The 23,940-nt window shown below is 38.5% G+C and overlaps 1 protein-coding gene across 1 annotated transcript in view; it reads left to right on the top strand.

The window, feature by feature from the left end:
- Positions 1-23,940, top strand: part of BCKDHB (branched chain keto acid dehydrogenase E1 subunit beta) — a 216,580-nt gene that overhangs the window by 37,725 nt on the left and 154,915 nt on the right. The window contains exons 4-6 of the mRNA XM_080806044.1: positions 8,447-8,580; positions 9,020-9,175; positions 11,505-11,613. Of these exons, the coding sequence (XP_080662170.1) occupies positions 8,447-8,580; positions 9,020-9,175; positions 11,505-11,613 (399 nt within the window). The remainder of the gene's footprint in view (positions 1-8,446; positions 8,581-9,019; positions 9,176-11,504; positions 11,614-23,940) is intronic.

The following is a 23,940-nucleotide window of genomic DNA, read 5'->3' as shown; positions in this document are numbered from 1 at the left end:
ACATTCCCAGACATTTCTGTTTGGAAGGTGAATTGTACAGTTGTTCTACCTAGCATTTCTATTTTTAAGATTTGTTTGCATGTTTATTCTCTAAATATCTTTCTAATGAGTAGAATGCTCTGTTTACTTTTCTACTTATTTTAAGAGGTAGAAATTTTCTTCTGGATTAACTTTTGACTTTTGCTTTACTTGATCCTAAAACAAATGCCTTTCATCTTTATCAAATTCTTTATTGGCAAACTTTAAAATGTAAAATCACAACATATTCCAGAAAGTCTTTGACTACAGTTATTGTAATGTATTATCCGTCCCCCTCCCCATCAAAGTTATATCTACTATGGCCTTACCTGTGGTTTATTTTTTAGCTTAATCATGAATGTTTCATGTCCTTGTTTACCCTTTTGGCCAGGGAATCTGGGACTTGAAGAGCTTCCCTGTTGGAGATGATCTCTTTTCTGGAAGGATATGCTGACCTGTTCAGATTTGTGTCCTAAGGAGATACGTGTTGCTTAGAGATGGGCAGTTTTAAATCTGCCTTTCTAGAAATTTTGTGGTAATAGTAAATTTAATTTTACCCAAGGTAGATTTAATAACCTGCAGGACCACTGTGTTCACAAGGAAAGCTAGTTTAAAACTTGTCGTGGTTCCAAAATATGTCTGGGCACTGAACAGAAGCAGGTCCTCGCTGACCTTCATGATCTACCAGGAAGTAATGCTGTCACTTTAGCCTATGGCTGCTTGCTGCTTTTTTCCTAAGTTTTGTTTCTTTGCACTCTTCTCACTGTTTCTGAGCTAGTTGTGGTTTAAATGTTGTATAGGGAACCGGGTTCACTGGTGGACTTGGTTATATCCATCTGTGACTCTGGCTAGAAAAGCCAGCTTGCTGCTGGTTTTCTTTTGATATTTGGCATTCCGTGGTGGACAGTGTCTTTCATGTCTCAGTGTGCTGCCAATGATGTAATCATGTTCCCTTTACAAAAGAAGAGAACTATTAAGGACGTCATGATATGACTTGATGCCTGATTTTTGTCGACAAATGAGATTCTAACACATCAGTTACTTAAATAACCAAACATCTGGCGTTCTACACATGTTTGCGTGGACTCAAGAGGTCCTGGAGTTATACAAAGAGAGATAGCTTAAAATTGAAGCACAGGGAGCAAAACTTAAGAAGATGGCATGTTGTATGGATGCCTTTTCTCCTAGGTACCTATAGCATCAATAGCAGTAAGTTTATCTGAAATGTTAACTTAATTTTACTCCATTGTCTGAGCTTTAGAAAGAAGTGATTTGGATAGTATTTCCTTTTTTCTGACTTAGTCAGAAAATCTTGTTGGGCATTGAAGAGCTATTTCAGGGTAAACATAGTTTTTTTTTTTTTTTCTTTCTTTCTTATGAAATCGAAGCCCCTGACCACTTATCTAAACGTTCATCGAGTTTGATTTCCAGCGCTTTGATGAAGCTGCCGCCTCCTTCCAGCTTTCCTTGAGCTTCAGAAACTAGGGTGTCTTTAGAGTCAAGCTGCCTTTGAAAGTTAGGAATTACGATTGATCTTTGATTTTATTTATCATTTGGATGAATGTTTTAAATGGTCATGTGTTTCAGGGCTACAATTCTATGTAACCACCCGACCTAAAGGATGTGGTCTGTGTGAGATTATTATATAATCACATAATGCTACTTAATAGGAGTGAATTTGAGAAATTTGGTTCTAAATATCAAAAAGCTGAGTTTAGTCACCTCAGAAAGTAAAGAAAGACTGGATTTCTAAAAGAAACCTAGCTTCCATCATTTAATTTTTCCTTTAAACATAAACATTTATTAAGCACTATCAAGAAATGAGTATATTGATAAATCCTGAACACTAATATGGTCCTTCCTTGTCATCCATTCATACAAGGCCACCGTTCTTCATTCCATCTCGGTTCACTGTCTGCCTCTCCAGGACTCCTGTCAGTATCCACATGGATGGTGTTCTCAGTGATCTCTCTAGTGATCTTGTCCTTCATTCTGCCTCAGTCCCTCACTCTATCTGTCCTATCCCAGATGTTATCATTATCAGTAGTAACTGTGGTCCTTCCAGGATCTTAATTTAAGGCATCCCCAGCTCTGACTTCCACCTGGAACCTCCCCAGCTCACTGCTTCTAGTACCTCCAATCCATCAACCTTTTGGCCATATTGATTTTTTTTTTGGGGGGCCATATTGATTCTTAAAAGCCATGAATTCCACCACCCTGTCACTGTATCTCACTATCCTGATGACCTTTCTTTCCTTTATACCCAGTTTAAATTCCATGTCATTATTTGCTTGGCAAAATCCAATCTCAGCTAAACCCATCTCTAAACCCTCTTTTATTTTTATTTTTTAATTTAAATCCAATTAGTTAACATATAGTATTATTAGTTATTAGTTTCAGAGGTAGAGGTCAGTGATTCATCAGTCTTGTATAACACCCAGTGCTCATTATATCACATGCCCTCCTTAATTTCCATCACTCAGTGACCCCATCCCTCTACCCCCTTCCCCTCCATCAACCCTCAGTTTGTTTCCTATGCTTAAGAGTCTCTTATGGTTTGTCTCCCTCTCTGATTTCGTCTTGTTTTATTTTTCCCTCCATTTCTCTATGATCTTCTGTTTTGTTTCTTAAATTGTGCGTATGAGTGAGATCATATGATAATTGTCTTTCTCTGATTGACTTATTTTGCTTAGCTTACTAGTCTCTAGTTCCATCCATGTTGTTGTAAATGGCAAGATTTCATTTTTTAATTTTTATTTATTTTATTTTTTTTAAGATTTCATTTTTTTTAAATGGCTGAGTAGTATTCCAGTGTGTGTGTTTGTGTGTGTGTGTGTGTGTGTGTGTGACATCCTCTGTATCCATTCTTGTGTTGATGGACATCTAGGCACTTTCCCTAGTTTGGCTATTGTGGACATTGCTGCTATAAACATTGCGGTGCAGGTGTCCCTCGGATCACTACATTTGTATCTTTGGGGTAAATACCTAGTAGTGCGATTGCTGGGTCGCAGGGTAGCTCTATTTTCAAATTTCTGAGGACCCTCCATACTGTTTTCCAGAGTGGCTGCACCAGCTTGCATTCCCACCAACAGGGTAGGGGGGTTCCCCTTTCCCTGTATCCTCGCCAGCATCTGTCATTTCCTGACTTGTTAATTTTAGCCATTCTGACTGGTGTGAGGTGGTATCTCATTGTGGTTTGATTTGTATTACCCTGATGCCAAGGGATGTGAGGCATTTTTCTTGTGTCTTTTGGCCATTTGTATGTCTTCTTTGAAGAAATGTCTATTTGTGTCTTCTGTGCATTTTTTGATTGGATTATTTGTTCTTTGGGTTTTGAGTTTGATAAGTTCTTTATAGATTTTGGAGACTAGCCATTTATCTGATAAGACATTTGCAAATACCTTCTCCCATTCTGTCCATTGTCTTTTGGTTTTGTTGACTGTTTCCTTTGCTGTGCAGAAGCTTTTTATCTTGATGAAGTCCCAATAGTTCATTTTTGCATTTGTTTCCCTTGCATTTGGAGACAGGTCTAGCAAGAAGTTGCTGTGGCCAAGGTCACAGAGGTTGCTGCTTGTGTTCTCCTCAAGGGTTTTGATGGATTCCTGTCTAACATTTAGGTGTTTCATTTATTTTGAGTCTGTTTTGGTGTATGGTATAAGAAAGTGGTCGGGTTTCATTCTTCTGCATGTGGCTGTCTAATTTAACAAACACCATTTCCTAAACCCTCAATCTTAAGTAGAATATTACCAGAGGAAAAAGTCATCTTGCAATTGATGACACTTTTAGTCTGAGACTAGTAATCTCCAGGGGCCTCTCTTGCTGCCTACCAGCCTGCTGCCAGATCCTGGTCCTTTCACTTCTCCATTTTCCTGGATGACCCTCCCCTCCCCTCCCCTCCCCTTCCTGCCCCGCACCCCCCCCACCCCCCCACCCCCCCACCCCCGCCTTTTAAGATTTTATTGATTTGACAGAGAGAGAGAGAGAGAGAGAGAGAAGGAGCACAGGTAGGCAAAGCAGCAGGCAGAGGAAGAGGGAGAAGCAGGCTCCCCACTGAGCAGGGAACCCAACACGGGGCTTGATCACAGGGCCCTGAGATGGTGACCTGAGCCCAAGGCAGACGCTTAGCTGACTGAGCCATCCAGGTGCCCCCCAGAAGACTATTTCATACTTTTCTCTCCTCAACACTGCCGCATACCCATCCTTACTTTTTACCAGTAATCTAGTTTCATGTTTTGCCAAGAAGATAGATGCAGTGAAGAGAGGACTTTGACAAGCTCTTGCCATTGCACACACTCCTGTATCCGCATCGGAGCTCACACATGACTTCCTTCTGCACTCTGACTGAATGCAAGGGTTCCTGTCAACCTCTCCACGCTAGACCCCTTCCTCCCCATCAAAGCCATAGTCTTGGTTGTTCTTCCGTCTCTTCATTTCATTAATTTTCTCAATCATTTCTTCCTTTCTTTATCGATCATTTTTATAAGCCTGCAAATATGCTTTTTTATTGGTCTTACAGAAAAATTCCCTTTATTGACGCATATTTTTGTCCAGCCAGTTGTTCCTCCTTTTTTCCCCTTTACAACAAAACTTCTCTCAATAATTATCATTACTCATTGTCTCCTGTCTTCCCTCTCCCTCTTGATCTAGGCCTCTTAGAAGAGGCTTCTAGGCCAGCACATTCTCCTACTTTTCCTCCAAACTCTTGGCTTTTTTTTTTTTCCCCAACTTTGCTGATTATATTAGTTCTCACTGCTTGTCTTTTTAACATTGGATTTTTCCTCTATGTACTCACATACACTTACTTGGCAGTCACACCCAGGCCCATGTTTTTTAGTGCTGTCTTGATGATGAAGACTTTCATCTTCTATTTCTAACAGTCTGTTTACGAGCTTTACCTTAACATCTGAAGGCATCTCAAATGTAGCTTCTCCATAAGTGGTATTTCATCCCAGCATGCTTCATGGTTTGCCTTTCCTTAGTTAAGGGCAACTCTCTCCTTCAGCTTGCGTGGGCCAGAAGCCTTTGAGTCATCTTTGGTGTTTTTCTCTGACTCATCCTCCATAACCATTTTATCAACAAATCCCTTCGACTCTATATTTAGACTATATCCAGAGTCTCATACCTTTTCTGCAATTAGGTGTCATCATCTCTTACTGGGATGGTAGTATCCTGTAATCAGACTTGCCATGTCCCCCTTGCCTGCTTAGAGGCTATTCACCAAGTACCAGCTAGAGAGATGGAATGTAGTTGAGAGAGTGGCAAGATTTTACTCAATGGCTTCCTGTCTCCCTCACCTACTTGTTGACTCACTCATTGTCATAGTTAATAGAGAGCTGACAGGGACCTTCAAGGCCCTGTCTGATCTGTGTCACCTCCCCATCCCACACTCTTCAACTCTTCAGCTTTATCTCCTATCAGTCATTCTCTTACTCCAGACCAGGCACTTGGGACTTCCTGCCTTTCCTCTGATGTAATAAGAAATGCTGGTACCCCAGGACCTTTGCACTTGTTGATCTCTCTGCCCAGAACATTTATGCCCTCAGATATATGCACAGTGCACTTTCTCACTTCCTTCAACTCTCTCTGTATATGTCATCTCTCAGTGGGACCTTCCTGACCCTCCTATTTAAAATCACAGTAGTCCTATCTCCTGTTTCTAATTATTTTACTCTTTTTAGTATCATGATTCTTTTGTTATAGATAGTAAATTGAGCCTTAGGGAGTTTAGTAATTAGTGGAGATAGCACTGAAAACCAGATCTGTCTTGACTCATGGTGCAATCACTGCATGTGTTAATTTACCCATTGGGATACTCTGTGTACGAACTTCGTATCAGGTTAATTTCACAATAATGTGGAGGAAATCATCATTTTTGCACAAGTTACGTGATTTCTTATCCTCCATCGTTACCTTTTTGAGAGAGGATAGAAACAGATTTTTAACAAAGAGTTCGTGTCATTGCAGCTTGTTGGAGAGAATTGTTAAATTAAGCTGTTTCCTCAGACCAAGCAGGCATTTGAGTAACAGTTCTGAGAAACTCAACTTTGCCACCCTCTAGCCACAAAAAAGGCTGTACTTAGGGGCACGTGGGTGGTTTAGTCAGTTGACCATCTGCCTTTGGATCTGGTCGTGATCTCAGGGTCCTGGGATCTAGCCCCACATGGGGGCCTCTGTTCGGTGGGGAGTCTGCTTCTCTCTCTCCCTCTGTGTTTCCTCTCTCACGCTCTCTCAAATGAATAGGTAAAATCTTCAGGGAAAAAAAAAAAAGCTGTGTCTACATCCTGAGATGACAAATACCCGAGTCCAGGGAACTTGAAGTGGCAGGGAATAAATAAGAAGACTGCTCACCTAGTTAGGGGGGCTCAGGCATTCCAGAGGTACGGATTCCACAGGAGACAGCTCGAACCTTATTACTAAGGAATTGTTCTTAGTTCAATGGAGTCCTGGATTTTCAGAGCTTATCAAGCTGTTCTCCATCAAATAGGGAACTGAGGAGTGATAGAGGTCACAGTTTCAGAAGATAGTCACAGAGGGTGATGAGTATGAATCATGCTTTTAAGTTTTTGCAGCTGCTTAGAGAGTGCAGACTACAGGATGTGTCTGGCTGGCGTTTCCCAGCACCTGCCCTGTTTGTGGTGCGTATTCAAAAGGAATGATTGAGCTGAGAGTGAATTCTGTGCACCAAGAAGAACTAGTGTCCCTCAATTTTGGGACTGAAATATGAATCCCCGATCTGTCCACAGACTTCTGGTCACCTGGCCAGACTGTGGTCATTATTTGTGTCTACCCAGCTTCCTGAACTTAGGATTTTTCAGGAAATGCTGGTATTGGTGGACAGGTGGTGAAATTTCAAATGAGAATGGAACACTAGTAACATGTACCTTGTGTTTTCAATGCGAAGCCTGAAGTGTTTATCAAGCTCTTTTAATTTGAAGAGTCTCAAACTCCAAATTCTGTATTTTTCTTAGTGGGTAGAGCTGAAATCTGCTCAGCTCTTTGGGCTTCCAGCTGTTATCTGCTGTGTTCTTCACTGTCTCCTGCAGCCATAGAGGTCAGCCAAAGATTTGGATGGAGTATACACATGGACTTTGGGGTACCCCTATGTGGTGTTCTTTTAGGGGCTTGGTCCCTCAGTGTCTAGCCACTGACAGCCCTGAACCCCTTTCATTCTCTCATAGTTCTGAGCTAATAAAGACAGAGTCTGTCTTGTCTGAATCCTAGCAGTCTCTTGTCACAGAGAATGCAGAGTCCCCTCAGGGGCAAGACTTAACAAATGTTATGCTTATCCACTGCCCTTCCTTTCTTTCAAGGGTCAAGGCCCCTTTGGTTTAGGCTGCTTTTTGGCTCTCCAATGCTTTTAAGTCACTTATTTGTTACATTGTGTCTAGAGTTGATAATACGTGTGGGCGGGTTAGTCTGGAAAGAGCTACTCCACTCCTTACTAAATTTGTAACCTTAACAAACTGATACACAATTTTCATTGTCATTCAGTTCAAAATACTTTATAATTTCCTTATAATCTCTTCTTTTGAGCTGTGGATCCTTAGACATATTTAAAATTTTTTTTTCTAATTTAGGATTTTCTAACTCTCTGTTATTGACTTCTAGCTTTGTTCAGTTGTAGTCAGGGAATACACCCTGTTATGATTTTAATTGTTCAAAATTTGTTGTGATTGGACGTTTAGCCCAGCCTGTGGTCAGTGAGTGTCTGTTTCTGCTTCCTTGTAAAGGGTTTGTATTCTTGGCTGTTGGGTGCAGTGTCCTGCTCATGTCAGTCAGGTTGTATTTGCTAATCATATTCCAATCTTCTCGAGTCCTGACTTTTTATTTTGGTTTGCTTTTTCTGTCACTTACTGAGATTGGTGTATTAATATCTCCCTCCATATTGGGACTCTATCCATTTTTTCCTTTTAATTCTGTTAATTTTTCTTATTTATTTGGAGCCTATGTTGTTCCATGAGTGTAAATTTAGAATTATGTCCTCCTCATGACTTGAACCTTTCAAAATGATGAATTTTCCCACTTTATCTCTGGTAATGCCTTTTCCCCTAAAGTTTACTTTGTCCACTGATCCTGTGGTGACAACACCTTGTTTTGGTTAGGGTTTTCATTGTTTGTTTTCTTTCTTTTTTACTTGGGATTCTTCGGTTATCTTTATTGTCTCAGTGTTTTCTTTTAAGTAGTTGGGTTTTGCTTTCTTTTATCCCAGAGTGACAACCTTTCTTTCAGTTGAAATGCTAAGATTACTTACAGTTAATATAATAATTATGTTTGCATTTAAACCAGCCCTCATGCTAGTTATCTTCTATTTCCTTCACCTTTTCTATGCTGCTTTTCTCCGTCACCATTAGCTCTCTGAATTTTTGGTTGTGCTGTGTATTGTATCACTCCCATTTGTCATATTAAGACTAATTTTTCTTTTTTTTAGGAAAAGATAGAGTTTTCAACACACCGTTGTGTGAACAAGGAATTGTTGGGTTTGGAATTGGGATTGCAGTCACTGGGGCTACTGCCATTGCAGAAATTCAGTTTGCAGATTATATTTTCCCTGCTTTTGATCAGGTAAGAAGGTTTCATTTTACTATAATTGAACATTTTTTAAAAAAGATTTTTGTTTATTTATTTGAGAGAGTGAGAGAGAGTGGGCAGAGGGAGAGGGAGAAGGACTCCCTGCTGAGCAGAGGGAGCCCCACATGGGGCTCAATCCCAGGACCCCGAGATCATGGCCTGAGCCAAAGGCAGATGTTTAATTGACTAGGCCACCCAAGTGTCCCTATGATTAAACATGTCTTAGATTACATCCATGAAGTGTTGGAGTTTTGCCTCTACTCTCCCACTTCTGATCTTGGGGATTTTTTGGTCATCTTTGAGCTAATGCATTATGAGTTATTTTGTTATGGGCATATATTTAAAGATCTAATAAAATGGTTAAGGAAAGGAATGACAATAAAAGACTCCTTGTGACCTGTCCTTTTTCTCTCCCCCTACCGCCCCCACCTAGATTGTTAATGAAGCTGCCAAGTATCGCTATCGTTCTGGGGATCTTTTTAATTGTGGAAGCCTCACCATCCGGGCCCCTTGGGGCTGTGTTGGCCATGGGGCTCTTTATCATTCTCAGAGTCCTGAAGCTTTTTTTGCTCACTGCCCAGGAATCAAGGTAGCCTCATTTATATTCTTTGTTTGATCTCTGTTGGATATTTCCATTCTGGTTCGTTCTGTTAACTAATATGCTTATCTAGAGGAAAGCAAACAGGATTTGTGGAATTTATGTGAACTTAATTGCTTTTTTTAGAAAGGGAGTATTTATTTTAGATCAGCTCTCCAGTTCCCAGGTTTATAGAATATTCTTGTCGAAGTAGCACTGGCTTAACCCTGACATTAATTTCACCGACTGTAAATGATGAGATGGAGAACATAGTTGGTTTAACTTCCCCCTCTTTCAAAGCTCTGTTTCTTTCTAATGGGGCTTTCTCACTTAACTGATTCTGGGTTAATTTTAATAGATCTATGGTTTAGTACATATTTACCTCAAAGTCAGGGATAGGACTTTTGCTTCAGTTTAAGAGAAGCCTCTGTTATCCAGATGTGTTTTCCAGGTAAGGTAATACTCCATCAAATAATTTTGAAGCATCTCTCTTTTAAAGCCATCTATAATAATCTTAAGTCTTCCACAATAGTTTAGGTATTTTGATTTTTAAAAAAAGGTGACATTTGGGCATATTTTATGTTTTAACTTTTTACATTATCTTTTCCATTTCTATTTGCTAAAGAGCCTTCCAGGGCATCATGATAGAAACTCCTAGGTCCACCCAGGGCTGTATGTGTGTTTGAGAACATGAATTGGCTGTAAACCTGTGTCTGTTTTATTTTTATTTTTTCTACCAGAGCAAAGTCACAATTTTTTTTTTAATTGATAGGAGGTTGCATAATTTTTCAACATAAGCTGGAAGCGGTAGGTTGGGACAGAAGCCACATTTGAAACACCACTTACTTTAATTATTATTATTTTTTAAAGATTTTTAAAATTTATTTCACAGAGCAAGTGAACATAAGCAGGGAGAGCAGCAGAGGGAGAGGGAGAAGCAGGCTCTCTTCTGAGTAGGGAGCCTAATGCAGGACTTAATCCCAGGACCCTGGGATCATGACCTGAGCAGAAGACAGATGCTTAACCATCTGAGCCACCCAGGCATCCCTAAACACACTTATTTTTGTGCCTGAGCTGAACACTGATTGACGTTTAAAGTTTATGATCTTACCCAGCACTTTTAAGAAGAGATTTTTGTCCCCTCACGATCTCCTTTCTTCACTTGTCCCTTTCCCTCTTTTTAATCCCAAATGGAAATAGTACAAAATGCTAGAAATATATGAGGAAAGCAGATGAAGAGAAACTAAAGTAGGAACCTAAAGACATTGTGTATTATGGTAAGCAACGTGTTCAGAAGTCTTTTTTACAGAAAAGAGTGAGATTTGTGCTATTTTTTAAAAATAATCCTTCAGTTTAAAATGGTGTAAAATTGATTTTGAAAGCCAAATGTAGTTTGTTTCAAAGAATCTCATTTGAGTCTCTGAGGTAAATTCAGATTTATTTGAATAACGCTTCCCATGTAACACTGGTATTCACTGGTATTTATGTAATTATTTAACAGTTGTTAAAAACTGACATAAGTTTGTGATTTGAGGCAAAATGGTATAGTAAGAGCTTAGGGTCTGGCGTCAGAACTGTGAGAGAAACCGTGGTCAAACAATCAGTGTAACTTTGGGCAAATTATTTGATCTCTCTTTTAATCCCTTGGTTCTCTTTCTAAATTGGGGAAAATAATAATAGTATGGGTTGCTAAGAAGACTAATATCCACATAGTGCGCTTGGCCCAGTTAACACATGTGCCATCTTCTGTGATCATCTTCCTCCTTGTCAAAGGCCTTCTCGAGAAGGTCCTGGAGCCCTTTCATCTCAGCTGGAAGTGGGCAGTATCCACACTTTTCTTTCAGTGTTGTGATAATCGGACATTACAGTGCCCAGATCATAAAGTTCAGTGAATTATTTTCCACTTAGGAAATGAAGACCCTGTGTTTCATGGGAAAGGAGGAAATTTTGGTATATCAAAATCGGAGAAGAGTTACATGCCCTTTGAAAGTAGCAGTAGGGTATGAGTGGAAAATATTTTTTTTATAGGTGAATATAGGAAGATATTGACAACTTTGCTTCTTGCAGTTTCCTTTTAATATGTGTATGGAAGCTTAGCTTTTTAAGAGAACAGTATCTTAGCTATTAGACTGTGATCGGCATCTGATAAATACTTGTTCAACAATGGAATTTTTGGGGGATGGGACAATATGTAACATTTCTAATGGTAATTAGGCTAAAAATGCAAGAGCTCTGCAATTAGTAATAATTAGTTACTGAAATATCTCCCCTTCTTATAAGTGAGTTTACTGGACTACATTTTGTATCAAAATGGTCTTTAAAAAAAAATCTGTTTTTGCAGGTGGTTGTACCCAGAAGCCCTTTCCAGGCCAAAGGACTTCTTTTGTCATGCATAGAGGATAAAAATCCTTGTATATTTTTTGAACCTAAAATACTTTACAGGGCAGCAGGTAAAGGTTTCCTTTATTTTACATTTGTGAATATCTTTATGCATTTTGTTTTACACAGTTCAAAAAATTTTAACCTTTTTGTTTTATAAGTTTGATTTATATTTTCCTTGCTTATAGAAAATTCTCATTGCTTTTTCTGTATTTAGTTTGTCTTTCGCTGTTTATTTTATGCTAACTTTAGGCAAAAATCCATCCTCCTGTTTTAGGTTCTGATTGTGGAAACAAAGGAGCAATGTGAAATGGTAGCAAGAACATGGAAACTATGTTTAGCTGCATAGTAGATGCTTAGTAAGTATAGGTTGAACGGAAAAGTGAATGAGTGCATCGTACCAAATAATATCAAATTTCCTTCTAGCTATAGGTCTTTCTCTAAATCAAGATATCTTTGATAGCAAAGGGGGCACTGACAATGTTGTGGTTTCAGGTCAACACTGGAATGACTGTCTAAGGCAAACTGAGATGTTCAGTCACCTACCTTAAGCTTGAAATCATAATTCTGTAACCAGTCATCTGTGACTGCTTCTTTATCACCTATAATGGAATTTTTAAAAAAAGATTTTATTTATTTATTTGACAGACAGAGATCACAATTAGGCAGAGAGGCAGGCAGAGAGAGAGGAAGGGAAGCAGGCTCTCTGCTGAGCAGAGAGCCCGATGCGGGCCTCGATCCCAGGACCCTGGGATCACGACCTGAGCTGAAGGCAGAGGCTTTAATCCACTGAGCCACCCAGGCGCCCTGAATAATGGAAATTTTAAATATCAAGCTATTCTATCTAAACTATATTTTATTTTGGATATAAAGAACATTGCTTTTGTAAATCATTCTTTTTCTCAAATAGTTAGCTTTCATTTTCTGTTGTGATGGGATTTACTTACAATAAAGGACGCAGATATTCAGTGTTCAGTTTGATAGCTTTTTTTTTTTTTTTTGGACAGTCTAACACATCAAGGTAAAGACTGTGAAAAACAAAATCTAGAACAATCTCATCACTCCAGGAAGCTCCTTCTGTCTCTTCTCTGCCAGCCCATTTTCTCTACCCCAAACTTAGCCACTTTCTGATTCTGTCCCCATAGATTAGTTGCTTATGTGTTAGGGCTTTGTAGAAATGAATCACACCATGTGTATCCTCTTGTGTTTGCCTCCTTTCTCAACCTCAACTTGTTGCTTGTTAGCAGCAATTTATGCCTTTTTCATTTGCGAAGTAGTATTTCCACTGTATGAATTTAATCACGATTTATCCATTCTCCTATTAATGAACAAATGTCCATCACTGTTTTCAGTTTTTGCCTATTTTGTAGAAGGTTGCTAGGGCCATTCTTGATCAGGTGCTTTGTGAACATACTCTTTCTTTTCTTTTGAATAATAAATATCCAGGAATTGGGATTGGTGTTTCACAGGGTAGATGTTGATTTAACTTGGTAAGAATCTACTGAAGAGTTTTTCAAAGGAGTTATGCCATTTTATACTTTCATTGGAAGTTTTTCAGAGTCCCAGTGCTCTTAAGTTAAACATATTTTAAATGGAATCTTTACGTTTTTTAGGAACTCTGTTGTGATGTATATGTCATTATGGAATTAAAGGTAACATAAGAATTTAAGGTCTTGAGGTGAATAGGAAAACACAGATGGTGTACACTGAGTAACTATTTGATTGCCAATTACTTTAGATCCCCTATGGGTATTATATTTATAAGGCCTACCAACTGTGCTAGCTTATCAACTAATGCAGATTTTTTTTAGTACATATTTAATAAATGGAGAGTGAAAAAGAAACTTAGGAAAGTAATATTCATTTGGTTGCAAATTTTGAAAGCAGGATTGGAAAGGGAAATGTGTAATGTTACAGAATTCAGCTAAGAGCTTGAGAAATTTGTTGTAGCCTTGGCACTGGGAGAGAGATTATGAAAAACACTGATGAGGAAGGGGGCTCAAAAGTTTTTCAGAAGTTTCCCAGTGATTATGTGCCATTTCAAGGACTTGAAGTCTGAATCTTTCCTTAGATCCAGGGGATCAGTAAAGAGCAAAACAGGTTCTTTCACAGCTGGAGAGTTTCTCTGCAGAAGAAAGTAGTCTAGGAGAAAAGAGCTAGCCACCAAAACCTTCATATCCATCCATGTTCTCTAGAGTTGATCCCTGGACCAGCAGCCTACACTTGCTGGGAGCTTATTAGAAAGCACATTGTCAGGCCTCGCTTCATGACCTGCTGAATTAGAACCTCACGAGTGAGGCTCGGCTTTCTCTTAGCGGCCCTCCCAGTGACTCTGACTCCAACTAAATTTTGAGAACCAATGCTTCGTATCAGTTCTGAAGCAGTAATTGATGATGCCCATCTCCATTTATCTTCTTTTATTCTTGGTTCTTATATAGAATTCAGGATGCTCTTATCCTGTGGTTTTCTTAGACATGGCTTCTGGTTCAAATTGGTGTCTTACCGTTGACCATATTTTGGCTGCTGCTTTTATTGGTGGGGAGGGGAGCAGGGGAGCTCTGCCTGTTCTGCCACTGATTCTTCATTGGCCTCCATGCAGTGGCTGTCTCCATCTTTGTTCATCTCTCAGGTCTGCCTCACACTGCTGGAGGAAACACCAAACTTCCGGTTGTTCAGAATGATATAAAAAGGAACGGAGCATTTTTGATTCAGTAACTTGAGATGCTTTGTAGAAGACATTTCTGTATTAACAGAATCAGATAGTGCAATGAAAGAAGATACTTGAGATTTATCACAGAGGCCACTTAGAAGTGGTGGCAATGGGAAGACTTTTAGTATCCATAAATAAAAATTTGATAGCTTGAGTATTATTCCTACATTCTTTTTGTATTTTCAGCATACATTTGGGAATAGTTAAAATAGCATAGAGCAAAGATATGAATCTTTACATTTAGAGTTTTTTAAAGGAATTCATACTGGGAAGGCTCATGCATGTATTTTAAACACTAGGCTGGCAATCCTTTGCAAAAATAATCGGGAGTTGTATTCATTATGTTATAGCCCATTTACATTAATTACTAAGTAATCTTAATTAAACGGAACTTAGTCTTATGTAAGTAATGGTAACTTATGAGTATAATGCAATGTTTATAAAATCTATGTATGTAAGCCCTTATATTTTATTTATGGAATGACCTCTTAAACATAGATATATTCATGAATTAGATGATTCTACAAAAGTTAGATATATTAATTAGGCTAACAATAAACCCTTGGTAAGGCCTTAAGTAAGATGGAAATTTGTTTCTCTCTCACATGAATATCAGGATACCAGAATCCTTCTGTCTGGTTTCTCTGTCTTTATGACTTTCTGGCTTCTGGTCCCAGATGGCTGCTCTGCTCCCAACATCAAAGGAACATTTCAGTCAGGAAATGAGGGGAGGGGAAGAGAATTCTCCTTCTCTTAAAGAATGACTTGGAAATTGCACATATTAAATCTGTGCATATTCCGTTGGTCAGGACTTCATCACAGTGCCACACCCAGTCACAAGGGAGGCTGAGAAAAGTTGTCTTTAGCTTAGTGCCCAACTAAAAATTTTATTATGCGATGGTGGGAGATGGAGATTGATATTAACAACTACCAGTATCTGCCATGGTTGCTTGAATGGTTCCCAGAAAAAGCCATAGATTTTAAGGAGGGAAGAGAACTGATAGCAGTAATTATTATTACCCTTTGACCCATAGTCTATCTCTAAGAATCTATTTCAGAGATACACTTATAAAAATCTGAAAAAATATCAGTGTTCACTGCAGCACTGTAAGAGCAAGGATTAGAAATAACACATTTGTCCATTACTAGGGGACTTGGGGTTACTTGAATAAGCTAAGTGACGTCCATCTGATGGATTATACTGCAGCTCTTTGAAGGAATGAGCAGATCTCCAGATACTGCCCTGTCAGTCAAGGTTTGAACAGAGATGCAAAAAACAAGATCTGGTAAAGAATATATAGCTATAATATATATAATTATAGAAGCTGAACAGTCCACGGAAATTGTTGCTTCTGTGTTTGGTGCTGTCTGCTGAAATCTGTTGGGTTGACTGTCAGGCAGAGAAGATGGACATGAAGTAGGGGAGAACAGTAACACGTTAGAACCTTCTAGGATGGATTGGAACCCAACAGATGTCTGGAACTGACGTCTGGCTCTTACTACCTCCAAACCTTAGTATGAGGAAAGGACTGGTCGTTAGATGGGGCTGGGAGGTTTTAACAGCTTGTCTCAGAAATGGTGAGGGCCTGAATTAGCAGAGGAGGATGGGCTACACATTTCTTAGATTATATGAAATACTTGGTGTCTAAATGAATTTCAGGAGGGAAAAGAAGAGGGAGGTGTTGAGTAAGGATAGAATAAAATTTCCTTGTCTGACAGTAATAGAATGGTAGATTAGATACCCTAAAATGAATAGTTGGTACCTATGTGTGTATTTATTTTAGATGTATACTGAACTGGCACAGAAAAAGAAAAAGGAAAAATTAAAAAAAAACAAAACAAACCCCAGTTTAACCAGAAATTATAAACCAAGGGAGAATTAGCTGAACGATAAGGCCAAAGAAGCGGAATGTAATCTAGAGAAATAAGGAGAAGCAAAGTAAGAGAGAGATGTTGAATAGGAAGGGAGGACCAGAAGACCTAAATATACCTGGGGAATAGAAGAGTGCATTTTCTAATAATGTTCATTTAGAGAATTTTGTTGAGGAGTAATTCCCTGGCATATTTTGCTACTGCACCATTGCAACTAGGTGGATAGGAAATTTCAGGAAAGCATCATCTGTTACTCGCTTTTTCCTCATCATTGAGGTAAGCTGTTATTTCCCCAAATTTTGAGTCATGTTCTATACATAATTCCTGAAATAAAGTATTTATAGAATACCAGGTAAAGAATTCCTTAGGAAACCAAATTATTTGACATCTATAAAAGTAAACTTCCTAACTCAAAGAATTTTCCTATAATGTGAAATTTTATCTACATTTTTTGTCACTAAATGCTGTTTGAGACTGATTTAATTGTAGAGGCTTTAGCTCACACCTCTCTCTCATTTAGCTTTTTTTTTTTTTTTTTTTTTTTTTTTTTACCATCTATTCATCCCTTATTTTCCTGCTAGGACCTATTCTTCCCATGGCCACTGCTCTTATCCCACTCTTTATGGTTCTAAAGGGGCTGCCATGGTCTTCAGTGATGGATATGAGGCTCAAGTCCAGCTATTCTGACTTTTCTGGGATTTTATATGTGGAGACAGAGCTGCACTTTCTCTGGGTGGCTTGCCCAGAAGGTCGTGGGACTGGGGCCAAGTTCCCTGACTGCTTAAGTGAATGATGTTCTTTAGTAGAAGATTGTGGGAAGGACGGGGAGAAATAGAAATCAAAAGTGAAAATCCTCACCATTTTGTTCCTTTGATCTTTCTCTTTATAAATGGAAGGATCTGAGGGAAACCTATTAACCTATTTAATATCCTTTGAGTTCTAGTCCACTGGAGACTTTACCAATAGAGTAGATAATCTTGACTGGCATAATACATCATCTTGGTAGAGAAAACATGCTTCTCTTTTAATATGAAGATATCCCTAGTTGGATTAATATCTTCAACAGCCTTCATAACTTAATATAACTTAATATAATTGCTACTTTCATCCTAATGGCTCAAATAGGAGCCCTATCTGTTTATGTGTAATAGAATTTATTTCATAAGGTTGTTGAGAGGATTAAGTTGGATAATCCATGTGTGTTTCTGCCTCATCTTTCAGCACTTTTTGAACACTGAGGTGCTAACATAGTCTTTCTGTCTATACAATATAGAACTCTTTCAATTAATCCTCATAACAGCCTTATCAGAAAAATTCTGTTGCCATGAGGAACCTCTGGACATTTAGGGAAGTTAAGCAACTTGTTCAAAGCCACCTAGCTAGATCTCAAACCCAATTTGTGTGTCTCCAGAGTGAGGTGTTGGGCATTTTTGGCACCACTGGTTCCATTTGATCATCACAAGAGCCCTGTAGGGTGGTGGTATCCTGAAACCGAAGTTGAGAGTTTAAGAAAGTTGCTCACAGAGGAATATGTGGTGATTAGGTTTAAACCAAGACATTCTGACCCCAGAGGCTGCCTTCTTTCTAATATTGCCCAATTTTACGTCCCATGTAAACTTTATTGAATGGAGGGCATAAATAAAACAACTTTCTCCAGCGTCCTAGTTTCATGCCCACTTAAAGATTGTCTTAAAGATTTACCCACAGAATTAAAAGGATCTACTTTTTAAAAAAAAATTTTATTTTATTTATTTTTTTTCAGTGTTCCAAAATTCATTGTTTATGCACCACACCTGGTGCTCCATGCAATTCATGCCCTCCGTAATACCCACCACCAGGCACACCCTACCCCTGACCCCCTCCCTTCCAAAATCCTCAGTTTCTCATAGTCCATAGTCTCTCATGGTTTGTCTCCCCCTCTGATTTCCCCCCACTCACTTCTCCTCTCCATCTCCCAGTGTCTTTCGTGTTACTCCTTATGCTCCACAAGTAAGTGAAACCATATGATAATTGACTCTCTCTGCTTGGCTTACTTCCCTCAGCACAATCTCTTCCAGTCCCATTCATGTTGATACAAAAGTTGGGTATTCATCCTTCTGATGGGGGTGTAATACTCCATTTATATATGGACCGTATCTTCTTTATCCATTCGTCTGTTGAAGGGCATCTTGGTTCTTTCCAAAGTTTGGCAACTGTGGCCATTACTGCTATGAACATTGAGGTATAGATGGTCCTTCTGTTCACTACATCTGTATCTTTGGGGTAAATACCCAGTAGTGCAATTGCAGGGTCATAGGGTAGCTCTGTTTTTAATTTCTTAAGGAATCTCCACACTGTTTTCCAAAGTGGCTGCACCAACTTGCATTCCCACCAACACCTGTTATTTATTGTCTTGTTAATTTTGGCCATTTAAACTGGTGTTAAGGTGGTATCTCAATGTGTTTTTGATTTGAATCTCCCTGATGGCTAATGACGATGAACATTTTTTCATGTGTCTGTTAACCATTTTGTATGTCTTCTTTGGAGAAGTGTCTGTTCAGGTCTTCTGCCCATTTTTTGACATGATAATCTGTTTTTTGTGTGTTGAGTTTGAGGAGTTCATTATAGATCTTGGATATCAGCCCTTTGTCTGTAGTGTCATTTGCAAATATCTTCTCCCATTCTGTGGGTTGCCTCTTTGCTTTGTTGACTGTTTCCTTTGCTGTACAGAAGCTTTTTATCTTGATGAAGTCCCAAAAGTTAATTTTCACTTTTGTTTCCTTTGCCTTTGGAGACATACCTTGAAAGAAGTTGCTCTGGATGATGTGGAAGAGGTTACTGCCTATGTTCTCCTCTAGGATTTTGATAGATTCCTGCCTCATGTTGAGGTCTTTTATCCATTTCGAGTTTATCTTTGTGTATGGTATAAGAGAATAGTCGAGTTTCATTCTTCTACACATAGCTGTCCAATTTTCCCAGCACCATTTATAGAAGAGACTGTCTTTTTTCCACTGTATATTTTTTCTTGCTTTGTCGAAGATTATTTGACCATAGAGTTGAGGGTCCATTTCTGGGCTCTCTACTCTGTTCCACTGGTCTATGTGTCTGTTTTTGTGCCAGTACCATGCTGTCTTGGTGATGACAGCTTTGTAGTAAAGCTTGAAATCAGGCAACGTGATGCCCCCAGTTTTATTTTTTTTTTCAACATTTCCTTAGCAATGCGGGGTCTCTTCTGGTTCCATACAAATTCTAGGATTGTTTTTTCCAGCTCTTTGAATGATGCCAGTGGAATTTTGATCGGGATGGCATTGAAGGTATAGATGGCTCTAGGCTCTATAAACATTTTAACAATGTTTATTCTTTCGATCCATGAGCATGGAATGCTCTTCCATCTTTTTGTGTCTCCTTTAATTTCTTTCTGAGTGTTCTGTAGTTCTTCCAAGTACAGATCCTTTACCTCTTTGGTTAGGTTTATTCCCAGGTATCTTATGGTTCTTGTTGCTATAGTAAATGGAATCGATTCTATTTTTTCAGTTAGTGTATAAGAAAGCAACTGATTTCTGTACATTTATTTTGTATCCTGCCACATTTCTGAATTGCTATATGAGTTCTAGTAGTTTGGGGGTGGAGCCTTTTGGGTTTTCCATATAAAGTATCATGTCATCTGCGAAGAGAGAGAGTTTGATTTCTTCTTTGCCAATTTGAATGCCTTTATTTCTTTTTGTTGTCTGATTGCTCTTGCTAGGACTTCTAGTACTATGTTGAACAATAGTGGTGAGAGTGGACATCCTTGTCGTGTTCCTGATCTCCAAGGGCAGGCTGTCAGCTTTTCCCCATTGTGGATGATATTCACTGTGGGTTTTTCATAGATAGATTTTATGAAGTTGAGAATGTTCCCTCTATCCCTATACTTTGAATAATTTTATTCAGGAACGGATGCTGTATCTCCTCAGATGCTTTTTCTGCATCAATTGAGAGGATCATGTGGTTCTTCTGTATTCTCTTACTGGTTTGTTCTATCACATTGATTGATTTGTGAATGTTGAACCACCCTTACATCCCAGGGATAAATCCCACCTGATCATGGTGGATAATCTTTTTAATGTACTCTAGATCCTATTAGCTAGTATCTTGTTGAGAATCTTGGCATCCATATTCATCAGGGATTTGGTCTGAAATTCCCCTTTTTGATGAGGTCTTTGCCTGGTTTGGGGATCAGGGTAATGCTGGCTTCATAAAAAGAGTCTGAAAGTTTTCCTTCTGTTTCTGTTTTTTGAAACAGAAATAACTATTATTTCTTCTTTGAATGTTTGGTAGAATTCCCCAGGGAATCCATCAGGTCCTGGGCTCTTGTTTTTTTAGAGGTTTTTGATCACTGCTTCAGTCATGTTACTGGAAATTGGTCTATTCAGGTTGTCTATTTCTTCCTGATTCAGTTTTGGAAGTCTATAGGTTTCTAGGAATGCATCCATTTATTTCATCTAGGTCGTTGAACTTATTGGCATATAACTGTTGATAATAATTTCTGATGATTGTTTCTATTTCCTTGGTGTTAGTCATGATCTCTCCCTTTTCATTCTTTTTTTTTTTTTAAACTTCTTTTTGTTTTTAAGATTTTATTTATTTATTTGAGGGAGAGAGAAAGAGAGAGATTACAAGTAGGCAGAGAGGCAGGCAGAGATAGAGGGGGAAGCAGGCTCCCCACTGAGCAGGGAGTCCAATGTGGGGCTCCATCCCAGGACCCTGAGATCATGACCTGAGCTGAAGGCAGTCACTTAACGGACCAAGCCACCCAGGTGCTCCTCCCTTTTCATTCTTAATTTTATTAATTTGGGTCCTCTCTCTTTTCTTTTGGATTAGTTTGGCCAAAGGATCTACTTTTTAATTGAATGGAAATCTGTGCTATCGGTAGCCATGCTTTGAGGCTGTACAGCCCTTACAGTGTGTGTAGTTCAAGGTTTGAATACATACTGCATTAAGTTCTCCATTGGCATGGGATTAATTTGCTCTCTGAAGGTTATGAAAACTGTGTATGTCACAAATCCAGTGTGGTTACGGATGGGGCCTGTGCTTCATGCAATCATTAAGGGACCTAGTTCTGTGTTCCCAGCTAGAGGCTGAGGCAGCTAAGCAATGTCTCTTCCTGCAGTTTGAGGAGAGGGGATGAAACCATTTGGTGAAGGCACAGCAGTTGTCCTTGTCACTACTCTTCTTGACCTCCCCGATTCCCTCGTTTTGGGGCCCGGTCCCTTGTCTGTTCTGTACGTTCAAACATCTGTGCTGTGGTGACTCCCCATGTATCTGGTCTACAACAGAGAGAAATGATTCCCTTTTGTTCAGCCAGTAACTTTATGAACTGTAGAGGTGAAAGTAATAATAGGTAATACATTCTTTATGCAGCAATTTTTTTGAATTTTGTTTCTACTTATTTTGAATATATAATAAATACATGTAGAACTTGTATCTTCTAAATTGGGAAGGAAAATATTTCTGTATTATTCTAATTTTTGATAGGTAAATGCAATCAAACTTTCAAAAAGTGGCCGAGGTATATTTAGAAAAGACAGATCTAGAAGAGCAATGTAAACAGTGTCAGAAATGTGCAAAATAGTTAGGATTCAAAAAGAAAATGAGTCAGTGTGACATTATCAGATACAGGCATCTTGTGGAGAAGCTTTGCTTTTATCCCTTTTGAGCTTTTTGGCTTTATTTAATTGAAATTGATTCATGACATCAGTGATAACGAAGGAAGTACGGCTTTCATCTATGGTTGTTCTAGTGGGGAGAAAAAAAGACTAAAAGCCTTCTGCTGCTTCATTTCCAGGATTCGGATGACCTTTTCAGGCAAAAATAGGTCATAATGGTATCGAAGGGCTTTTCTTTTTTTTTTTTTTTTCTTTCTTTAGCAAATACATTGATTATATACAAAGTCATATATTTTGAGGAGAAGAAAATTCTTTTAAGTAGCTTCTGAGTGGTAGAAGACTTTCAAAATTTTTTTTGTCCAGTATCAGTGTACACAAAAGCGTATTTTGCCTTTTAAATTTGTTTTGGTTGGCATCACGAAGAGGATTATCTTGATGTAGGCAACTACATTTAATACTAGTTACACTCAATGACAAGAATTGAATCTTGCGAGAGAATTCAATTCCTTTGTGATATTTTTGAATTAGTTTTTAAATTGAAATGAACACTTTTACAGAAGTTAAAAAGTCAAGTAATATATCTTAGGACAAAAAATAGAAGTTTCTTACCTTGTGCTTATTTCCCATAGGTGATTCTTTTCAACTCTTTCAGTACTTTTTTCTAGTAATTTATCTTATTTGTAAAGAATATGCTTATACTGCTTTTTAACATTTTAGGGATTATGATTTTTAATTTCCTACTAGAATTTAGCTATTTTATGTGCTCTTCTTTTTTCCGGCATGTGCCATTCCTTCCTCTCAACATATTCACATTTTTCCCAATATCTTCTTGGACTTCGTTTAATTTTTGGTCAGATCATTAATGTTCACGTTACTATGATCATCATATTGATATAATTTACAGCAGAGCAGAAAAAGAAAAATAAGGGCATTTTATTGCCTCCTTGATATATAACTCTGTCTTCTCTGGACCAGATAATGTTTTCTCTCTTTTTTTCATTTGCTTAATTTAAGCTCATGTTCCTATTACCAATAAAGTCCCTAATTTCCTCAGTATAACCTGTTTTCATTAAGTTTGGACACATTAGGTGCCCAATCAGGTTTTTTTCTTTTTCCTGTAGGCATCTTTTCTCCTGTGGGGTAATCCAATAAACTCTGGGTTCAGAATGTGGATTCTTGAACCAGATTACCTGAATTTGAAATGTTGGCTGTACTCCCAACCTAGCTGGCTGACTTGGCACACCACTTGGTTTTCAGTCTTTCCTATCTGCTAACTGAAACTCCTAAAAAGTACCAAAGAGAAGATAAAAGGAGCTCACAAATCCATTCCCCAGCTACTGTTGGCCTTTTATTATACATACTGCCAGACTTTTATCTGTACTTCTAAACAGATATTATTACCTTCAATTTATTTCAGTGTTTGCTTATTTGATTACAAGTGAATTTTTATATTTCATGTTTTTTATTTCATATTTTTTCTTTATGACTTAGTCATGTGGACTTCTATCTTAACCATGTGGAGTAGCATTGATTTTATTTTATTTTTTTAAAGATCATTTATTTATTTGAGAAAGAGAGCATAAGTGGGGGGAAGAAGTACAGAGGGAGAGGGTGAAGCAGAAGCAGACTCCTCACTGAGTGGGGAGCCCAGCACGGGGCTTAATCCCAGGACCCTGAGATCATGACCTGAAGATAAATGCTTAACCAGCTGAGCCACCCAGACACCTCTGGAATAGCATTTTTTTTTTTTTTTAAGATTTTTAAATTTATTTATTTGACAGAGAGAGAGAGAGAAAGAGCACAGCAAGCAGAGTAGCAGGCAGAAGGAGAGGGAGAAACAGGCTCCCGACTGAGCAGGTAACCCAATGCTGGGCTTGATCCCAGGACCCTGGGATCATGACCTGAGCCGAAAGTAGTCGCTTAACCGACTGAGCCACCCAGAGGCCCCTGGAATAACATTTATTATAAACCCCAAACAAACAGGGCATGCAGCTGATAGATTATCCTATTTCTGTGATAAAAAGGCCTGATCTAGTAAGTAGAAAGAAGAATCAAAAGCTTTTTAATCAACTTGAAGTACAAAATTTACCTTTAAATTTGTTTATATATCTTCTGTGATTGACTTGATAAACTGAAATTTTCATGAGATAGGACCCAGTGAAACTTTATTATACTCTCGGCATATTCTTTAT

Source organism: Martes martes (genome assembly GCF_963455335.1).
Source record: "Martes martes genome assembly, chromosome: 6".
NCBI classification, from domain to species: Eukaryota; Metazoa; Chordata; class Mammalia; order Carnivora; family Mustelidae; genus Martes; species Martes martes.
Note: the sequence above shows the minus strand (reverse complement) of the source record. Positions and strands in the feature narration are given on the sequence as shown.